The sequence below is a fragment of the Siniperca chuatsi genome, linkage group LG4 (genome assembly GCF_020085105.1).
Source record: "Siniperca chuatsi isolate FFG_IHB_CAS linkage group LG4, ASM2008510v1, whole genome shotgun sequence".
In the NCBI taxonomy this organism is placed as follows: Eukaryota; Metazoa; Chordata; class Actinopteri; order Centrarchiformes; family Sinipercidae; genus Siniperca; species Siniperca chuatsi.
The window spans coordinates 455,512-472,715 of record NC_058045.1 but is presented as its reverse complement, the minus strand read 5'-3'; the positions used below and the strand labels follow the sequence as shown (position 1 = coordinate 472,715).

General features: G+C 41.1%; 1 protein-coding gene and 1 long non-coding RNA gene across 2 annotated transcripts in view; both read right to left on the bottom strand.

The window, feature by feature from the left end:
* Positions 1 to 17,204, bottom strand: part of LOC122875064 (cytosolic carboxypeptidase 4) — a 338,163-nt gene that overhangs the window by 200,283 nt on the left and 120,676 nt on the right. Inside the window, exons 9-10 of the mRNA XM_044193824.1 lie at positions 16,101 to 16,266; positions 15,555 to 15,622 (exon numbers count right to left, since the gene is read on the bottom strand). Of these exons, the coding sequence (XP_044049759.1) occupies positions 15,555 to 15,622; positions 16,101 to 16,266 (234 nt within the window). The remainder of the gene's footprint in view (positions 1 to 15,554; positions 15,623 to 16,100; positions 16,267 to 17,204) is intronic.
* On the bottom strand, positions 9,063 to 12,949 carry LOC122875066. Its single transcript, XR_006377737.1, has 3 exons — positions 12,686 to 12,949; positions 10,681 to 10,740; positions 9,063 to 9,137 (listed from the first exon to the last, which is right to left on the bottom strand). It is a non-coding gene; the product is annotated as an uncharacterized LOC122875066 (long non-coding RNA).

Genomic DNA, 17,204 nt, shown 5'->3' with positions numbered 1-17,204 from the left:
CCGTTTGCTGGCGGTTCTGTGGTGGATTAGCCAGGTAGAGAAGAATTTGTAATTCCATTGTGGAAAAGTCCTTGCTGTGCAGTGTCCGTTTGTGCAGATGGACGTCGCTCCGTTCTTTGTTCTCCTTACAGTTAGCTTGGTGCTAACTTCCTTAGTTGCTTCTTAAAGTTAGCTGGCAGACTTTGTGTAGTAGCCGTCGTTAACTAAGCTTTTTTACAGAAATCTTACACAGGCTCCAACAGCGCTGCTTTAGATCAGAGAGAGAGTTCAGTTCTGCTGTGGGTCTGCTGGTTAGCAGGCCACACTGATCACAGGTCACATGTTAGACTGACTAACGGTAGCTGTAAGCTGGGCCCGTGAGGGAAGTTCCCACCTATAGTAGGTGTGAATACCTGGAGGATTGTGGGGGACTGAGTTCAATAGTGTGAAGTCTGGAGGATTGTGGGAAACTGAGTTTTATGGCTTTCCTTTGTTTACAGAACAAAATAACATGCAGTCTCATAATAAAAAGTTCAGTTAAGTGCCACAAATGAACAGATTCATCTGTGGAGAGTCAGTGGTCCCAACACTTACATTTACCTTGTACTTTGTGAGCAGGCTTTTTTTTGTGAGTCAGTGTATTAAATAATGGTTTTACTGTGAAAAAGGTCTTGAAATTAGGATTTCGTTGCAGGTGGAGAGTTTTTGTTACAAATAACATTCCACAAAGTGAGTTTTTCGGAAATTTGAGTCGGAAATTGGCAGTACCTGGTATTTACAGCTGGCACAAACACTAAGTCATTAGCATACACTGATCAAAGGTCTAACGGCCCCAGCTGACAACAGCACAGGCAGGGCTTTGTATGAGCAAAGTGGCATTTACATCAGGAGCACACAAGTATTCCGCTCACCTGAGCATGTGTGGACTTTGATAAATTTGCTGTGAACTGCACTGAAGTACAGTTGTCTTTGCTGTCGTAAGGCAATTGGTGCCTAAGTGTAAGTGAGATGGGGGACACTAGAGGGTGGCAGAGCATTAGCATAGTACTGCCGGCCTGATTTCCAATATGGCAATGAAATTAGCATTTACAGTATATATACTAGTTGTCATGAATTCAATTTTATTTATATAGCAGATGTTGTCTCATTGCACTTTTCCTATAGAGCAGGTCTAGACCGTACTCTTTATAATATTATTTACAGAGACCCAACAAATCCCACTGTGAGCAAATCAGGACTGGATCTGACCAGTAATCAAATTATGAGCTGACACTTTACTTGCACTGCATGACAACTCAGAGTTGAGACCAGGAGGCAGAGTTGCAGTCTTACACGCTTCTCTGCGCTTCCGGAGCAGTTATCCACCCAAGACTCCTTGGTGACGGTGTCTGCCCCCCCCCCAACTTTATGTCCTCTCTCACTACGTCCATAAATCTCCTCTTCGGTCTTCCTCTAGACCTCCTGCCTGGTAGCTCCAACCTCAGCATCCTTCTACCAATATATTCACAGTCTCTACTCTGAACATGTCCAAACCACCTCAATCTGGCCTCTCTGACTTTACCTCCGAAACATCTAACATGAGCTGTCCCTCTGATGTACTCATTCCTGATCCTGTCCATCCTCGTCACTCCCAAAGAGAACCTCAACATCTTAAGCTCTGCTACCTCCAGCTCTGCTTCTTGTCTTTTCTTCAGTGCCACTGTCTCTAAGCTGTACAACATCGCTGGTCTCACCACCGTCTTGAACACAACACACCTGACACTTTTCTCCACCTGTTCCAACCTGCTTGCACTCGCCTCTTCACCTCTTTTTCACAGTCTCCATTGCTCTGAACCGTTGACCCTAAGTACTTAAAGTCCTGCACCTTCTTCACCTCTGCTCCCTGTAACCTCACCGTTCCACCTGGGTCCCTCTCATTGACACACATGTTCTGTCTTACTGCGGCTAAGCTTCATTCCTCTGTTTTCCAGAGCAGACCTCCATCTCTCTAGATTTTCCTCCACCTGCTCCCTGCTCTCACTACAAATCACAATGTCATCAGCAAACATCATAGTCCATGGAGATTCCTGTCTAACCTCATCTGTCAGCCTGTCCATCACCAGAGCAAACAAGACGGGGCTCAGAGCTGATCCTTGATGCAGACCCACCTCCCGCTTGAACTCCTCTGTCACACCTACAGCACACCTCACCACGGTCTTACAGCTCTCATACATGTCCTGCACCACTCTAACATACTTCTCTGCCACTCCAGACTTCCTCATACAATACCACAGATCCTCTCTCGGCACCCTGTCATACGCTTTCTCTAAATCTATGAAGACACAATATAACTCCCTATGACCTTCTCTGTACTTCTCCATCAGCATCCTCAAAGCAAATACTGCATCTGTTGTACTCTTTCTAAGCATGAAACCATATTGCTGCTTACAAATGCTCACCTCTGCCCTTAGCCTAGCTTCCACTACTCTTTCCCACAACTTTCCACAGAATCGAGACGGTGTAGTCCCTCATTCGTCCAGGAGTGTTCCATTGTAGAATAGGTTTCAGTCGTAGTCATCTGGACAATGTTTTCAAATTCACACAGAGTAGCTTAAATTTCTGAGTTCTCGAACCATTTTCACAATTGAGAATGACTTCCGGATGGGAGCCGAAACGTCTTGAATTTGAAAACATTGACCAGATGACTACGACTGAAACCTTTTCTACAACTTTCCACAGAATCCTTATTTATTGGACCATTTTTTAATAACTTTTGAACTGCTATTACTGGACTACACGCCATTAGGCAAAAATTCTTACTCTAGATGTCTATCTGATATTGCTGTGGCTAGATTCAAGGAAGCGATCCCATCTGCATTTAATTCAATGTTATATGTCAATATAACAGAGGACTCCTATATTAATTCCAACCCCTCCCAAATTGACCTTCTAGTTGATAGCACTGCATGCTCACTGCGAACGACACTTGATTCTATTGCTCCTCTAAAAACGAAGATAATAAAACAAAGGTTAGCTCCATGGTATAACCCCCAAATTAAAGCAAACATCACGAAAACTTGAAAGGAAATGGGGTTCCAACAACCTGGAAGAATCCCGTTTAGTCTGGCAAGATAGTCTTAAAACATATAGGAAGGCCCTCCATAATGCCAGAGCAGCTTACTACTCATCATTAATAGAGGAAAATAAAAACAACCCCAGGTTTCTTTTCAGCACTGTAGTAAGGCTGACAGAGAATCACAGCTCTACTGAACCATGTATTCCTATAGCTCTTAGTAGCAACGAAGTCATGAGCTTCTTTAATGATAAAATTTTAACTATTGGAGAAAAAATTCATCAAGTCCTGCCTTTAACCGGTGCTGACTTGTCTTCAAACACAGGAACCTTGGAAACAGCTGTAGAGCCTGATGTGTGTTTTGGCTGCTTTGCTCTTGTCAACCTTCTTCAGCTGACTTTGACAATTAATTAATCTAAGCCATCAACCTGTGTCTTAGACCCCATTCCAACTAGGCTGCTTAAAGACGTTTTACCCTTAATTAGCACTTCTTTAATGGATATGATCAATCTCTCTTTATTAACAGGCTATTTACCACAATCCTTTAAAGTATCTGTAATTAAACCACTTCTTAAAAAGCCCACTCTTGATCCTGGGGTTTTAGCCAACTACAGACCTATATCAAACCTTCCCTTTCTTTCTAAGATCCTTGAGAAAGCAGTCGCCAATCAGTTGTGTGACTTTCTAAAAAACAATAGTTTACTTGAGGATTTTCAGTCAGGGTTTAGAGTGCATCATAGCACAGAGACAGCACTGGTGAAAATTACAAATGACCTTTTAATTGCATCAGACAATGGACTTGTCTCTGTACTTGTCTTGTTAGATCTTAGTATTGCGTTCGACACCATTGACCATCACATCCTATTACAGAGACTGGAACATGTAAATGGCATTACAGGAACCACACTAAGCTGGTTTAAATCCTATCTATCAGATCGATCTCAGTTTGTACATGTTAATGGTGAGTCCTCCGTGCATGCCAAAGTTAGTCACGGAGTTCCACAACGTTCTGTGCTTGGACCAATTCTATTTACCTTATATATGCTTCCTCTAGGTAGTATTATTAGGAAGCACTCCATAAACTTTCATTGCTATGCAGATGATACCCAATTATATCTATTGCTCAAGCCAGATGAAACTAACCAGTTAACTAAACTTCAGGCATGCCTTAAGGACATAAAGACCTGGATGACCTTCAACTTTCTGATGTTAAACTCAGACAAAACTGAAGTTATTGTACTTGGTCCCAAACACCTCTGAGACAAATTATCTAAAGATATAGTTACTCTAAATGGCATTGCCCTGGCCTCCAGCAGCACCGTAAGGAACCTCGGAGTTATCTTTGATCAGGATTTATCCTTTAACTCCCACATGAAACAAACTTCAAGGACTGCCTTCTTTCACCTACGTAACATTGCAAAAATCAGGCACATCCTGTCTAAAATTATGATGCCGAAAAATTAGTGCATGCATTTGTTACTTCTAGGCTGGACTACTGCAATTCCTTATTATCCGGCTGCCCAAATAAGTCCCTTAAGACTCTCCAGTTGATCCAGAATGCTGCGGCACATGTACTGACAAAAACTAGGAAAATAATTATATAAAATATTTATCCAATACTATCTTCTCTGCACTGGCTCCCTGTAAAATGTAGAATATAATTTAAAATCCTTCTCCTCACCTACAAAGCTCTTAATGGTCAGGCACCATCATATCTTAAGATCTCATAATATCCAATAACCATATTATCCGACTAGAACACTGCGCTCTCAGGATGCAGGGTTACTTGTGGTTTCTAGAGTCTCCAAAAGTAGAATGGGAGCCAGAGCCTTCAGTTATCAAGCTCCTCTCCTGTGGAATCAGGTCCCAGTTTGGGTTCGGGAGGCAGACACCATCTCTACATTTAAGAGTAGGCTTAAGACTTTCCTCTTTGATAAAGCTTGTAATTAGGGCTGGCTTGGGTGAGTCCTGAACCATCCCTTAGTTATGCTGCTATAGGGCTAGACTGCCGGGAGACTTCCCATGATGTACCTCTTTCCTCTCTCCTTCTCTGCCTCTCCATCTGTATGCATTTTTATCCCATTACTGCATGTTACTGTTACGGACAGTACAGACCGGAGACAGGTGTGTAATGAGTGACAGGTGATTGGCATTTGTAATTGGGTGAGGGAGTGCGGTGTGTGTAGTGTAGTGGCTGGAGAGAACATGACAGACTGTGACAGTACCCGACCCCCCCACACACCACGTCGACCTGGAGCCTGGAGATGGGTGGAGCCGGTCACGTCGGGCGGTCGACCAGGAGCTTGGGCCGGGCTGGTGGCCGGACCTCCGTGCTGGGAGCCGGAGACGAGGCTGGCGACTCTGGCTGGCGAACCTCCGGGCTGGGAGCCGGAGCGGAGCCTGGGGATTCGGGCGGCTGACAGACCTCCGGGCTGGAGGCCGGAGCTGAGCCTGGGGACTCTGGCGGCTGACGGACCTCCGGGCTGGAGGCCGGAGCTGAGCCTGGGGACCCTCTGTGACCGCTCGGACGGGAACTGAGCCGAGTGCAACGGGAACACTAGGCAGCATTTCGTGAGAAACTCTTCGCAGTTCCCCACTGCACCGGAGAAAATCCCCAGCTGTAGTAACTCGTCCACAGCTATAAAAGGAGTAGGGAGGCTGAGGATATAGCGTTTGGCCAGACCACTCAGGTGAAATAAAGGGCTCTCGGGGATTCTGGCCGTCATCCTTGTTGCGGTCCGGTCTTCTGTTACGGACAGTACAGACCGGAGACACAGGGAAGATACTGATATTGTTTATTGAAACACAAGGAGAATGAACAGATAATGGATGGAAGTATACTGTCCTTTCATTGGAGATCGTGGAGCTCTGGAGTAGTGTGGCTGAACACAGGTGAGTAGGTTCACACAGGGCTGGGAACCGGAGCGACACACACACAGGAGACGAGAGACACACGGGATCCGGAGCTGGAGTGACACACTCACGGGAGACTGAAGACACACGGGATCTGGAGCTGGAGTGACACACACAGAGGACTGGAGTAGACAGGAGTCGGGATCGAGGTACTGGGTGCTGGGTGATAGTAGGAGGTTATTCGTTCTGTGGTTTAGTCCGAGGCGTAGTAGATTCAGGAGACAAGAGTTCTATCCTTCGTCTTAACGAGACCGGACACCGACTGTGGTGAGGAGTTGGGATTTATAGGGGAGTGGAGTGCTGATAAGGTGCAGGTGTGTAATGAGTGACAGGTGATTGGCATTAGTAATTGGGTGAGGGAGTGCGGTGTGTGTAGTGTAGTGGCTGGAGAGAACATGACAGACTGTGACAGTTACTAACTCGACATCTTCTCTCTTCCGTATTTCTGTGCTTTCTTGTTTCTCTCCTCTCTCCTTCTGTTGCTTTCAGCAGGTATTTCTGCCTCCGGAGCTGCGGGGTCTGGGTCTGTGGTTGTGGGCCACCTGCTGCCCCCGTGTTCCCGCTCGACAACTGCTACTACATTTGTTGTTATTAGCTCTGTTACTGATGCTGACATTATTCTTCCTACAGCTGTCATTCCTATTATTACTAATTTATTAATATTAACACTATAATTACTATTCTACTATACGCCCACCACTGAGTCTGGTTCTGTCCAAGGTTTCTGCCTGTTAAAAGGAAGTTTTTTCTTGCCACTGTCGCCAAATGCTTGCTCATGGTGGGATTTGTTGGGTCTCTGTAATTAATATTATAAAGAGTACGGTCTAGTACGGTCTAGACTAAAAGCGCAATGAGATAACTTCTGTTATGAATTGGCACTATTTAAATAAAATTGATTTGAAAATAAAATTGAATTGCACTGTTACACCTTACCTGTATCTACCTCAGTAGTATATTTCATATTATATTTTATTTAGTTTTATTTTAGTTTTAGTTTTTAGTTGTTTTTTTTAATATATTTTAACATTTGCACTATATGTCTTGTCTAAGTTGGTTTGGTTTGGTTTTTCTAATTTCTCATCTACATGAACATTTTGTATGAGCACTGTTAGACGGAGCCTGATAAGAATTTCATTGCCAACGACTGCTTCACTGTAATTGTTGTGCATGTTAGTGATGTTACGTTCGTGAGCGATCCGATTCTTTTCAAGATCTCTTTGGTACTAACAAAGGGAACCGAGTCGTAACTGGTGAGAGCGTTTTTTTTTCATCATTGTGCCCAAATTTCACTGCCTGCCCCAAATCTACCTTTATTTGAACAGTAATACAAGACAATATGAGTAATGTAGTGCTGCTGAACCTAGTCCACACATGCAAAATAAAATTACATTAGTGGGATGTCTAAGTTTTAATCTGATCCAAATCTTACCTTATTATTATCCTAGTGACTATTTCGCAGATATACCTACTAACCCCCGCCCTCTTACCAAAAAAAAAAGAACAATGAGCGGAAAGGAATGGAGCCATAAGCCAGAGTCAGTGGTCATGGTGTTGGCCTAGTGAGTGTGTTCAGGAAGAGCTTTAAATGTCGTCAATTAGCTTGTGATACCTTTTCTTCCTTTGAAGTTTTCACTTTCAAACTTCGCGGCCTCCATCCGATCAGATTTGCTATAATTTACTGTCCCCCCAAAACCACCTGGCAAGTTTTTAGCAGAACTCCCTGAATTTTTATACCACATATGTATAGCTTTTAACTGTGAATGACCAGCAATGCTGTCTCACCCCGCTCCTTGTGCACTTGCATCTTTAATGAACAAAGCGTCTCAAAGTTGTGCGCATTGTTTGATAGTCAAAAAATACACCTGTCTGCATATTCCCACACCAATAATCTGGCCGACCATTTCAATTTGATCTGCTTGTCTTCACTAAATATTATTGCAACTCTTAAGGTTAGGTCTAAGTCCTCAGCAGGAAAGCAGCCTTCGATAAATGACCATATTCGCAGCTGTAAAAGGGAATGTAGGAAAGCAGAGCAAGTACATTACAATATGAAGGAGTTATTGTTACATTATAATAATTCTGTTAAGGATGCGAGAACACACTATTTTTCAACATCAACATCACCCTAGATTTTTACTTTTACTAAATCCTTGTGCCCCAGCTGAAAGTGATGCTGACTGTGAAATGTTTTTATCTTATTCTACTGATAAAGTGGAGTCAATTACAGCCTCTATTACCCCCAGTGCCACTAACTCTGATCTCCTTCACCCGCAACAAGATAGTTTTAACCGGTTTTATCCCATTACCTTGTCTGAACTTTTAGAAGCAGTATCACATGAGACTATCTTCCAGCCCAAGTTTTTACTAAAAAGAATGGAATCTGTCAGGCCCTGATTGCTTTCTGTTTTTAACAGTTCCTTGTCTAATGGTTGCATCCCTGATTATTTTAAAACTGCTTGTGTGAACCCACTGCTAAAAAAACCTGGGCTGGATCCCTCCCTTAAAACTATAGACCAATTTCCAAGTTACCTTTTATATCAAACGTTTTAGAAAAAATAGTGTCAAAACAGTTTCTCTCTGCACTGGAAAATAACAACATTTTTGAAAAGTTTCAATCTGGTACAGCCTTAGAATAGGAGGTTATGTGTCTCTGTGAACAACTATGTCTCTTCATTTTCCTCTGTTAAGTATGGTGTTGCTACAGTTGCTGCTGCGAAGCTAACAGCCAGAGAGAACGAGACGGTTTCCCAGAGCCAGCACAGCAGCTCCAGACAGCAATGCTCACAACTCTCCTGCTACTATCAGAATCAGAATCAAAAATCCTTTATTGATCCCCGAGGGGAAACTCTTTCGTTACAGCTGCTCACTATCACGTCATACAGGAATAGAAGTTCTAAGCAAATCAAAATATAATACACTATAATACAGGCAAGATAAATTAAGTACAAAGTGGATATCTGTATATATACATCACAACAATAGCATATCTTGGCAAACTAGAAAGTAAGCTGAATGTCCGTGGGCAAGTCGTTTAATGTTACCTGACACACAAATCATGGATATAGTGTCGTGTGGCTCGGTCCGAGCCTCTTTGTGTGTTTCCTATTTAAAGAGCCTGGGCTGAGTACAAACACTGGAGGGTTTTCAGAGCACATACAGAACGGACAGCTTGTGGACCGTGAGGAGATCTTCGCTGAAATAGACAAAAAGAGGTGTTCTGGATTAGAATTGCTGACCCCACCTTTAACAACGATTTCAGAAACTGGATGTCAAAGAATTTCCTTCAGCTGAACAGAGATCCTTGTCATCATTTCCCAGCACATGGCACAACAAATTCTGACATCTGCAGGTTCCCTGTTGGATGACATTAAGCCTGTTGCAAGGAATCTTGGCGTCTGGTTTGATAATAATTTAACTTTTCAGCACCACACCACAAAGCTTGTGCAATCGTGTTTTTATCATCTTAGAAATATTTCTAAAATATGGTCTATCTTAACTTTTAAAGACACAGAGACCATTTTACACGCCTTCATCTCATCACACCTGGATTACTGCAACAGCCTTTTTATTTGCCCAAATCAAAAATCTATTGATCAACCAGAACCAAGAAACGTGAAACGTTCTTTACACTGGCTCCCAGTATGTTTTAGAATAGATTTTTAGATTTTTACTTTTAAGACTTCTCATGGCCTCTCTCCCTGCTATATCTCTGACCTCTTAGTACCGTACACACCGGTACGTTCTTCTTTTGTCTGTTCCAGAGACCAGGCTGAAAACTAAAGGGTCAGTGATCTCTTTTAAGTCCCTTCTTAAAACATGCTTTTATCGGAGAGCCTTTCCTGAGTTTTAATTTTCTTTGAGCTGTCTTTTGCTTCCCTAAAAAGGTTTTTCTGTTTTCTTTTAAATCAGATGGTTTCTCTGACTTGTGTATTTTATTTTGCTGCCTCTGTGAAGCACTTTATAACATGGATTTTGAAAAGTGCTCTATAAATAAAGATTATACATTATATTATAAGATCTGGTTCTCTTCAAAGAGCCGTAAATTCCAACCACTAGTGCATATGACAAATAAAGAACTTAACAGGCACACAATGGCCAAAGGAAATACATGATAAATATATAAATAAAATGCAGTGATACATGCAGATTGCAAAGGCAGAAGCATGTTTTTAGTGATCATGTTCACTTGAGTTTCCATCTGCTCAGAATAACTTGTTAGCAGAGGCACTCATTCGGACCCCTCTAAAATTGTATTAAGCGCAACTGAAACAGTGTGGCTATCTTCATTAATTATTTAAAGCTTCCGACGCTGTACCTAACTGACTTTGGGGCATGTCTGAGCACAAATCTCCAAACCCCTTGTTGTGTTTGTTTGTTTAATGATATACAGCAGATTTTATCTTTTTTATGTTGGATAAATAAGGACTGATGTTTATTGGTCCTAAATTCGTCTTTTCAAAAATGCAGAGGAGGAGCAGAGCCACGGCCTTTTAATATATTAATTGGCCTTTATACGTATTTATATTTGCACAACTATAACTGCCAGCACTGATATGCAAACAGCTGTGGCACCAAGGTGTCTGCTGTCTGTCTGCCAGACATGTTTCGATTGTCATTGGTGTTGATTAAGCTTTTATTGTGGACACATTTACACACATTTTAAAAACAGAGTATATTGTGTGATTGGCTGAATTACCACACAAAACAAGGAAGCAGAGACACAGTATGTGCCTTACCTGTCATGATAAGTGGCAGATGTTTGTAGCTCCACCTTGTACAGGTACACACAACAACCCCTGGGTGTTAAATTAAAATGCAAATTAACTTAAGTGCCCCCCTGCTGGTACTTGCAATACTTTCACCTATACCGATATTAGTTTGTAAACAGACAAGTTCATTCATACTCGTATTCACACCTACAGGGAATGTAAAATGTTCAATTGATTTCCAATTGAGCTGAACTGCACGTCTTTGGAGAATATGTACAGAATAAGAGTTGTGGAGATGGCTGCATCATCTATAGATAACAGAGAATGGCTGATGAATCCCTTTGCCAGTCTGCAAACATTTGACATTTTGTCTAATCTCCTAAGAGCAGAGCAACACAATGAGCAAAATGTTAAGCATATTAATTATATTCTATGTGGGGAGTCTGCACCTCTGGTAGAAGATCTGTTTTGAATCGTCCTTACATTTTGATTGCCTTTTTGTGATTTGTGTGGACTAAGAGGACTAATCTTCACTTACATGCCTAACCCTGACTTGAATATATTTGTCTCTAACCCTAAAACTCTAAATTTAAGAAAACCCCTTAAATAATCAGGCCATCTTTGAAGGACTTTCCATTCTGGTGATCACATTTTTGTCTGATGATAAAGACATTAGTTTTTTCCTCTCATGGTGGAGTTTTTATAGCACTAGTAGCTGTATAACAATAACCTTTCCAACTTTTATTTCCCTTCAGCGCATAGCCATGTTGACAGAAGGCAGACCGTGCTCCTAAAAGAGGTTTGTTTAGATTATGTTTGGGTAAACAAAAACGCACATTTTTAACATACAAAACTCCACAATTCGACTTTTCTGTCAGAAATATGATTTTAATGAAGTATGTTAGTACATATGTTATTAAATATCTATAGAAAGTTTTATATCTGTCATTTAGACTATTTCTGCTAGTAATTTGTAACAGTATTTATTGACTCAGAGGTGGTGACTCAATGGTGACTCAAATCTTACCTCTTTCATTAAGAAAGGAATGAACTTTTCCTGATTTTGCTGTTCACATGACCTCTGTGCCACGAAACAGCCCCTGACTCAAGGAGGACACTAAGGTTAAGTGACAACTGACCAATTTATGACAGTTTGTGCATGGCATCGACCTAACACCAACCTTTTCCTAACTACCTCTCAGCTGCTGAACGGTGCATTAAGGTGATTTCACTGGTTAGCAACAAAGTTTTCATCCACTTACTGGTTTCCTGTGTTTACACAAATTAACACATATTGCCCAGATATCCTTCACTATTTATCTGGTATACATTGGTCCTCGTTCATTTATTAATTGTTCATCGCTGTAATCATTGCATTTATTCATGGTTGCATTTATTGACTCGTTTGGATGTTTAGTAGTTATTAGTTGTGTGTGTAATTAGTAGTTTAATAAACCTTTCATTTATAAAGCAGTTTGTTATGAGGTTTGTGTGTATGAAGTATTATGGTCACTGTACACAAGTCAAGAACTTAGTCGCAACTTCTAGAATTGAGACTGAATTAATTGTTTTGCCTTTTATAATGCTCCGAAGTGAATTTAATTAGTTAAATTCTGTTATTCAGTATAAATATTGATATTTGGTATTGATATATTGATAGCCAAAGTTGAGTGTCATCCCTCTATAATAATAATAATATAATGAAGTCGTATTAATGCTACAGGGAATAATAATAATTATTATTTTATTTTTATTTATAGAGTGCTTTTCAGAGTACTCAAAGACACTTTACATACACTAAAATGATAATAGAAAACAAAATGATAATAACCTCCTCATTACAGACCGTCAGCAGTGTGTGTGATTTAACATTGATCGGAATCTTAGCGATTTTACCGGTCTTTTACCATTTTACCTCAGTAAAATTGTACTTGTTTTTTGCGAGGTGGCTAAGCTAACCAAACCAACCATGTCATCTATGCCCTGTGAGGACAATGTGCTGCTCAAGAAAGCAAACAGAAAGATTGCTGACCTTAAAGAGGATATTCAATGGCTTTCTGATGAACTCCAGAAGAAAGACTTGTTGTTGTTGAGATTCATGGACGTGGCTTCCGGGCAGTCCCAACGGATTGCCTCTCTCAGTACAGCCATCCAGGACACAAGCCCTGTGGGACCCACCCACCTGCCCATAGCTTTCTTCCTGCTCGACACCAAACCATCAATCGTCCTGGGCAGAATTGGTGGTCCGTGGTGGCAAGAGAGACTCGGACGGGGCTGCCTCACCCCCTCGCCTAAGCCTCTCCAACCTCACAATAATGGTTTTAGTGACAATTTTAATCTGTTTTGTGATCGTTTCTCCCTTTTCAGGACTGATGAGAACTGTGAGAACTCCCCCTACTGGCTCCACCTGCCATTAACCCCCTCAGCTGTTGGTCTCCCCATTCAGACTATTGTGACAGACAGGTTAACCCGCCCACATGGCAGTTTCAAAGCTGCAAACATAAACAACCTCTCTTACATAAAACATAGTGTCCCTGTTTCCTCATCACCTGCCACCCTGTGTAATCTGGCTCTTTTAAATGTAAAGTCTAACTCGAATAAGTCTTTCATTTTGAATTATTTCGTCTCTTCCATCCACCTAGATTTCCTGTTTCTGACAGAAACCTGGCTGAAACCTGGTGAAGCCAGCTATGTATGTCCCCCTGACTATGGCTTTTGTTGCTCCCCTCGGCCCAGTGGCTGTGTGGGCGGCTTAGCTGTCATTTTCAGAAACTGCCATAAGTGCACTCCTATTGCTACAAATGATTATTCTAGCTTTATCTAGTCCTGACGTTTAAAACTGTGGGTTTAAGTTCGGCACTCTGTGAAGTTGTGTATCACCCCCCTAAGCTGGATGCCATTTTTCTCACTGAGTTCTCTGTGTTTATATCTTCAGTAGTTGTGAGTCATGAGAAAATTTTAATCTCTGATTTTAATCTTCATGTTGATCTCTCATCAAATGTCAGAGCTACTGAATTTCTTGGTATTATGGACTCTTTTAACTCTTTAAAGTTTGTTTCTGGCCCAACCCATAACCGTGGCCACGTTTTACGCTTGGTCTGACCATGGGGATCTCACATCATATGTGTGTCGGGTTTTCCGCCACGTTTTATACTGTTCCTAAACCTCTATTACCTGTTTCTTACTCCCATGCAATTAACCCTTCCACAGCAAGCAATTTCTCTGATGCTTACTGTATATAGCCTCTTTCCTATCCTGCTACATTGAGGCCCGCTCCTCCTGCCTGAGCACAGAGGAGTTAATCACCTGGCTCAACTCAACCTGTGTAGACATCTTGGACTCTGTTGCCCCACTCAAATTCTGGAAACCTAAAACTGAAACTCAACACTCAACCCTAGCTGAACGAGGAAACCTGTGCTCTTTGACAATTATGTAGGAAAGCAAAAAAGAAAGTGGAAAAAAGACAGGCTTCAAGTCTCACTTGGCATAATGCCAAGTTGTCTTGTTAAGTATCAACAATCCGTCAAAGCAGTGAGGACAAAATATGTTGCTGAGATTACTTCCAGAAATTCACACTCTCCCAAAGTACTATTTAACACAATCAACACAGTCCTTACCCCTGCTGCTACTGCCTGCTCTGTGCCAACCATGGTCACGTGTGATGAATTTCTAAACTTCTTCACAAGTAAAATTGATAACATCCGTCAGTTTCACCTCCTCCCTACGACCCCTCCGTCCTCCCTCCTTGCTCCACTGTCCTAAGTAAGTTTGAGCCTGTGTCTCTTGCTCATATTAAAGACATGGTCTCACACACAAAGCTGACTACTTGTCCCCTGGACATTGTGTCTACATGCCTATTGAAGAAGGTGTTCGACACTGTTGGTCCTGCAATTTCCCTCATCCTAAACAACAGTCTAGCTAACAGTTCAGTTCACTCTTGTTTTAAACATGCGGTAGTATCCCATTTTTATTTAAGGTAATGGAAAAAATGTCTACTCTCAGCTCTTGTCCTTTTTAGAAACCAATAATATCATGGAGAATTTTCAGTCTGGCTTCAGGGCACATCACAGCACGGAGTCAGCTCTACTTAAAGTTTGATCGCAGATGACACTCAGCTATACCTCCCATTAGAACCTGATGAAAACAACAACACAGTTAGGTCCCTCCTTGACTGCCTCCAGGATGTGAAATACTGGATGGCAAAAAACTGTCTTCACTTAAACAATAGTAAGGCCGAAGTGATCTTATTTGGCCCCTCCAACTCTATCGGGGGTTTAGTTAATCACCTAGGGCCCCTGGTGACTAACCTTCATGCCCATGCCAGAAATCTTGGTGTCATCTTTGATCCTGCTTTAAAATTTGACAAGTAAATAAATACGGTTGTGAAATATTGCAAAACTCAAGACACTTTAAAGGCTAAAGTTAAGACCCACTTGTTTTCTCAGACCTTTGAGTGCCCTTAATGGTTTTATGCCTCACTTTTACTCCTCTGTGTTTTAAAATTCTCCTTTACCTATTTATTTGTGTATAGGATAGTATTTTTATGCTTGCTACCATGTTATGTGATTTTATTCTATCTATGTTAAATTAATGTACAGCACTTTGGTCAACTTTGGTTGTTTTTAAATGTGTTTTATAAATAAACTTGATTTGATGTGATCATTAAAATCATTAATATGATAATAGAACAGGCAATATAAGTTGCTATTTTAAGGCAGAAATACAAACCTTAACTACTTTTTTAGAGTTGTCAAAAGCAATTCATTCAAAAGAGTAATGAAAAACATAATTATTTTTCTACTAACTCATCAATACTTGCCGTCATGATAAACAACCAGTCCTGAGAACCAAAAGTACCGAAAATACACAAAAAAAACATAAAGCCACATAGAACCACTTACATAGTCTTTGCTGTTTGCCTCTTGGTTATCTTCAGCCTCCTCATCATCACTCTCCTCACTGCTCTCATCTGGATACAACAGAGAAAACAGCAGCCAATGTATGTATGTGTGATTTGCAGAGCGTTTGTGTCTTTGGTTTTGTTTTCTGTATTTGCAGCGTGTTTTCTTCAGTTGCAGCACTTTGATCTCTTAGGGCCACCATAAAATACATTTAACAGTACACTGAAAATGCATAAACAATAAAACAGGCCAAGAAATGTAATGCACTTCAACAAATACCATTCTTTTTCAATCATAAATCTGTGTACAGGACAGACTACAAGATTTCAACTTAGTTTTTTCCCAATATTTGTTAGTTCCAATGTGATCAGTCAGCCTGTCTGGTTGCAATATTAATGAGCTATAGTTAGTATGCCTAAAAGTATCTTTGTCATTATTTAGTTGTTGTTTGTTTACGTATTTCACAAATCCACAGATCCAAGGCTGGAACTGCTATCAAAGGTGCTTCTGCTGAATCTTGACACGAAGTAAATACTGATACTGTACCTGGTGCCACGGCCATACCAGGGACAGCATGTGGTCTTCCAGGCAGGGGGAAGGTGTATGCAGACTGATCTGATGTTAGTGGTAGGCGAGTTTTAGGAAGACACTTCCTCATCAGCTGCACAGAGGGCTCCACCAGAGACTCCAGACCTTTACTCAACAAACATGTCTGCAGAGAAACAAACATCAATAACTTGGAAGCAACTTGAAAAACTTTATTAATGGTGAAAAACGTGCTCTTGAGCAGGCCTGCAGGAGACTGAAAAGTAAATGGCATAAATCTAAAGTTTTCTACCTCGCATGGCACGAGTGTGTATTAAATGACAAGCGTGCTCTGTCTGCTACCAAAGCAGCATATTTATCTTGCTTAATCAATAACAGTAAACACAATCCTAGATTTCTATTTGACACTGTAGCCAAACTTACTCAAAAACTGCCGTCTGTTAGCTGCTCATGATTTTTTTTTATTTTTTCTGCAAAAAAGTACATGATATTAGATACAAAATTAGTTCCGCATCTACAGCTACCTGGGTAAAATCGGCAGTGCAACATTCATATGTTGAATCCCAGTTAGTCTATGTTCTTACAAATTTTGAGACTCTCTCTTGAAACATTGTCTAAGCTGGTTTTAGTTTCTAAACCAACCACCTCCTCGACCTCCTAAAAGGTTAACTTTTTAAAGATCTCTGGCCATTTCTGGGACCTGCAATGCTAAATATTGTTAATTTGTCGCTTCCGACTGGCATTGTCCCCACTAGCTTTAAGACTGCTGTGGTTGAACCTCTACTTAAGAAACCACATCTTAATCTAAATAATTATCAAGCATTCTCTAACCTTCCATTCTTTTCAAAAGTACTAGAAAGAGCTGTGTCAAAGTAACTGCCAGCCTACATATTTAACAGTAACCTTCTGATGAACCTTATTGCAAGCTCTGTCATTCACTGAAATTTCACTTACTAAAGTGGTAAATGATCTTCTGCTTACTATGGATTCAGATTCCACCTCAGTAGTTTTCTAGTTTTATTTAGTAGATTAAGTATATCATTTTGTTATCGACTGCTACTGACTTTTACAAAAAAAGAAATCATGGCAGAGATGGGTTTGCCT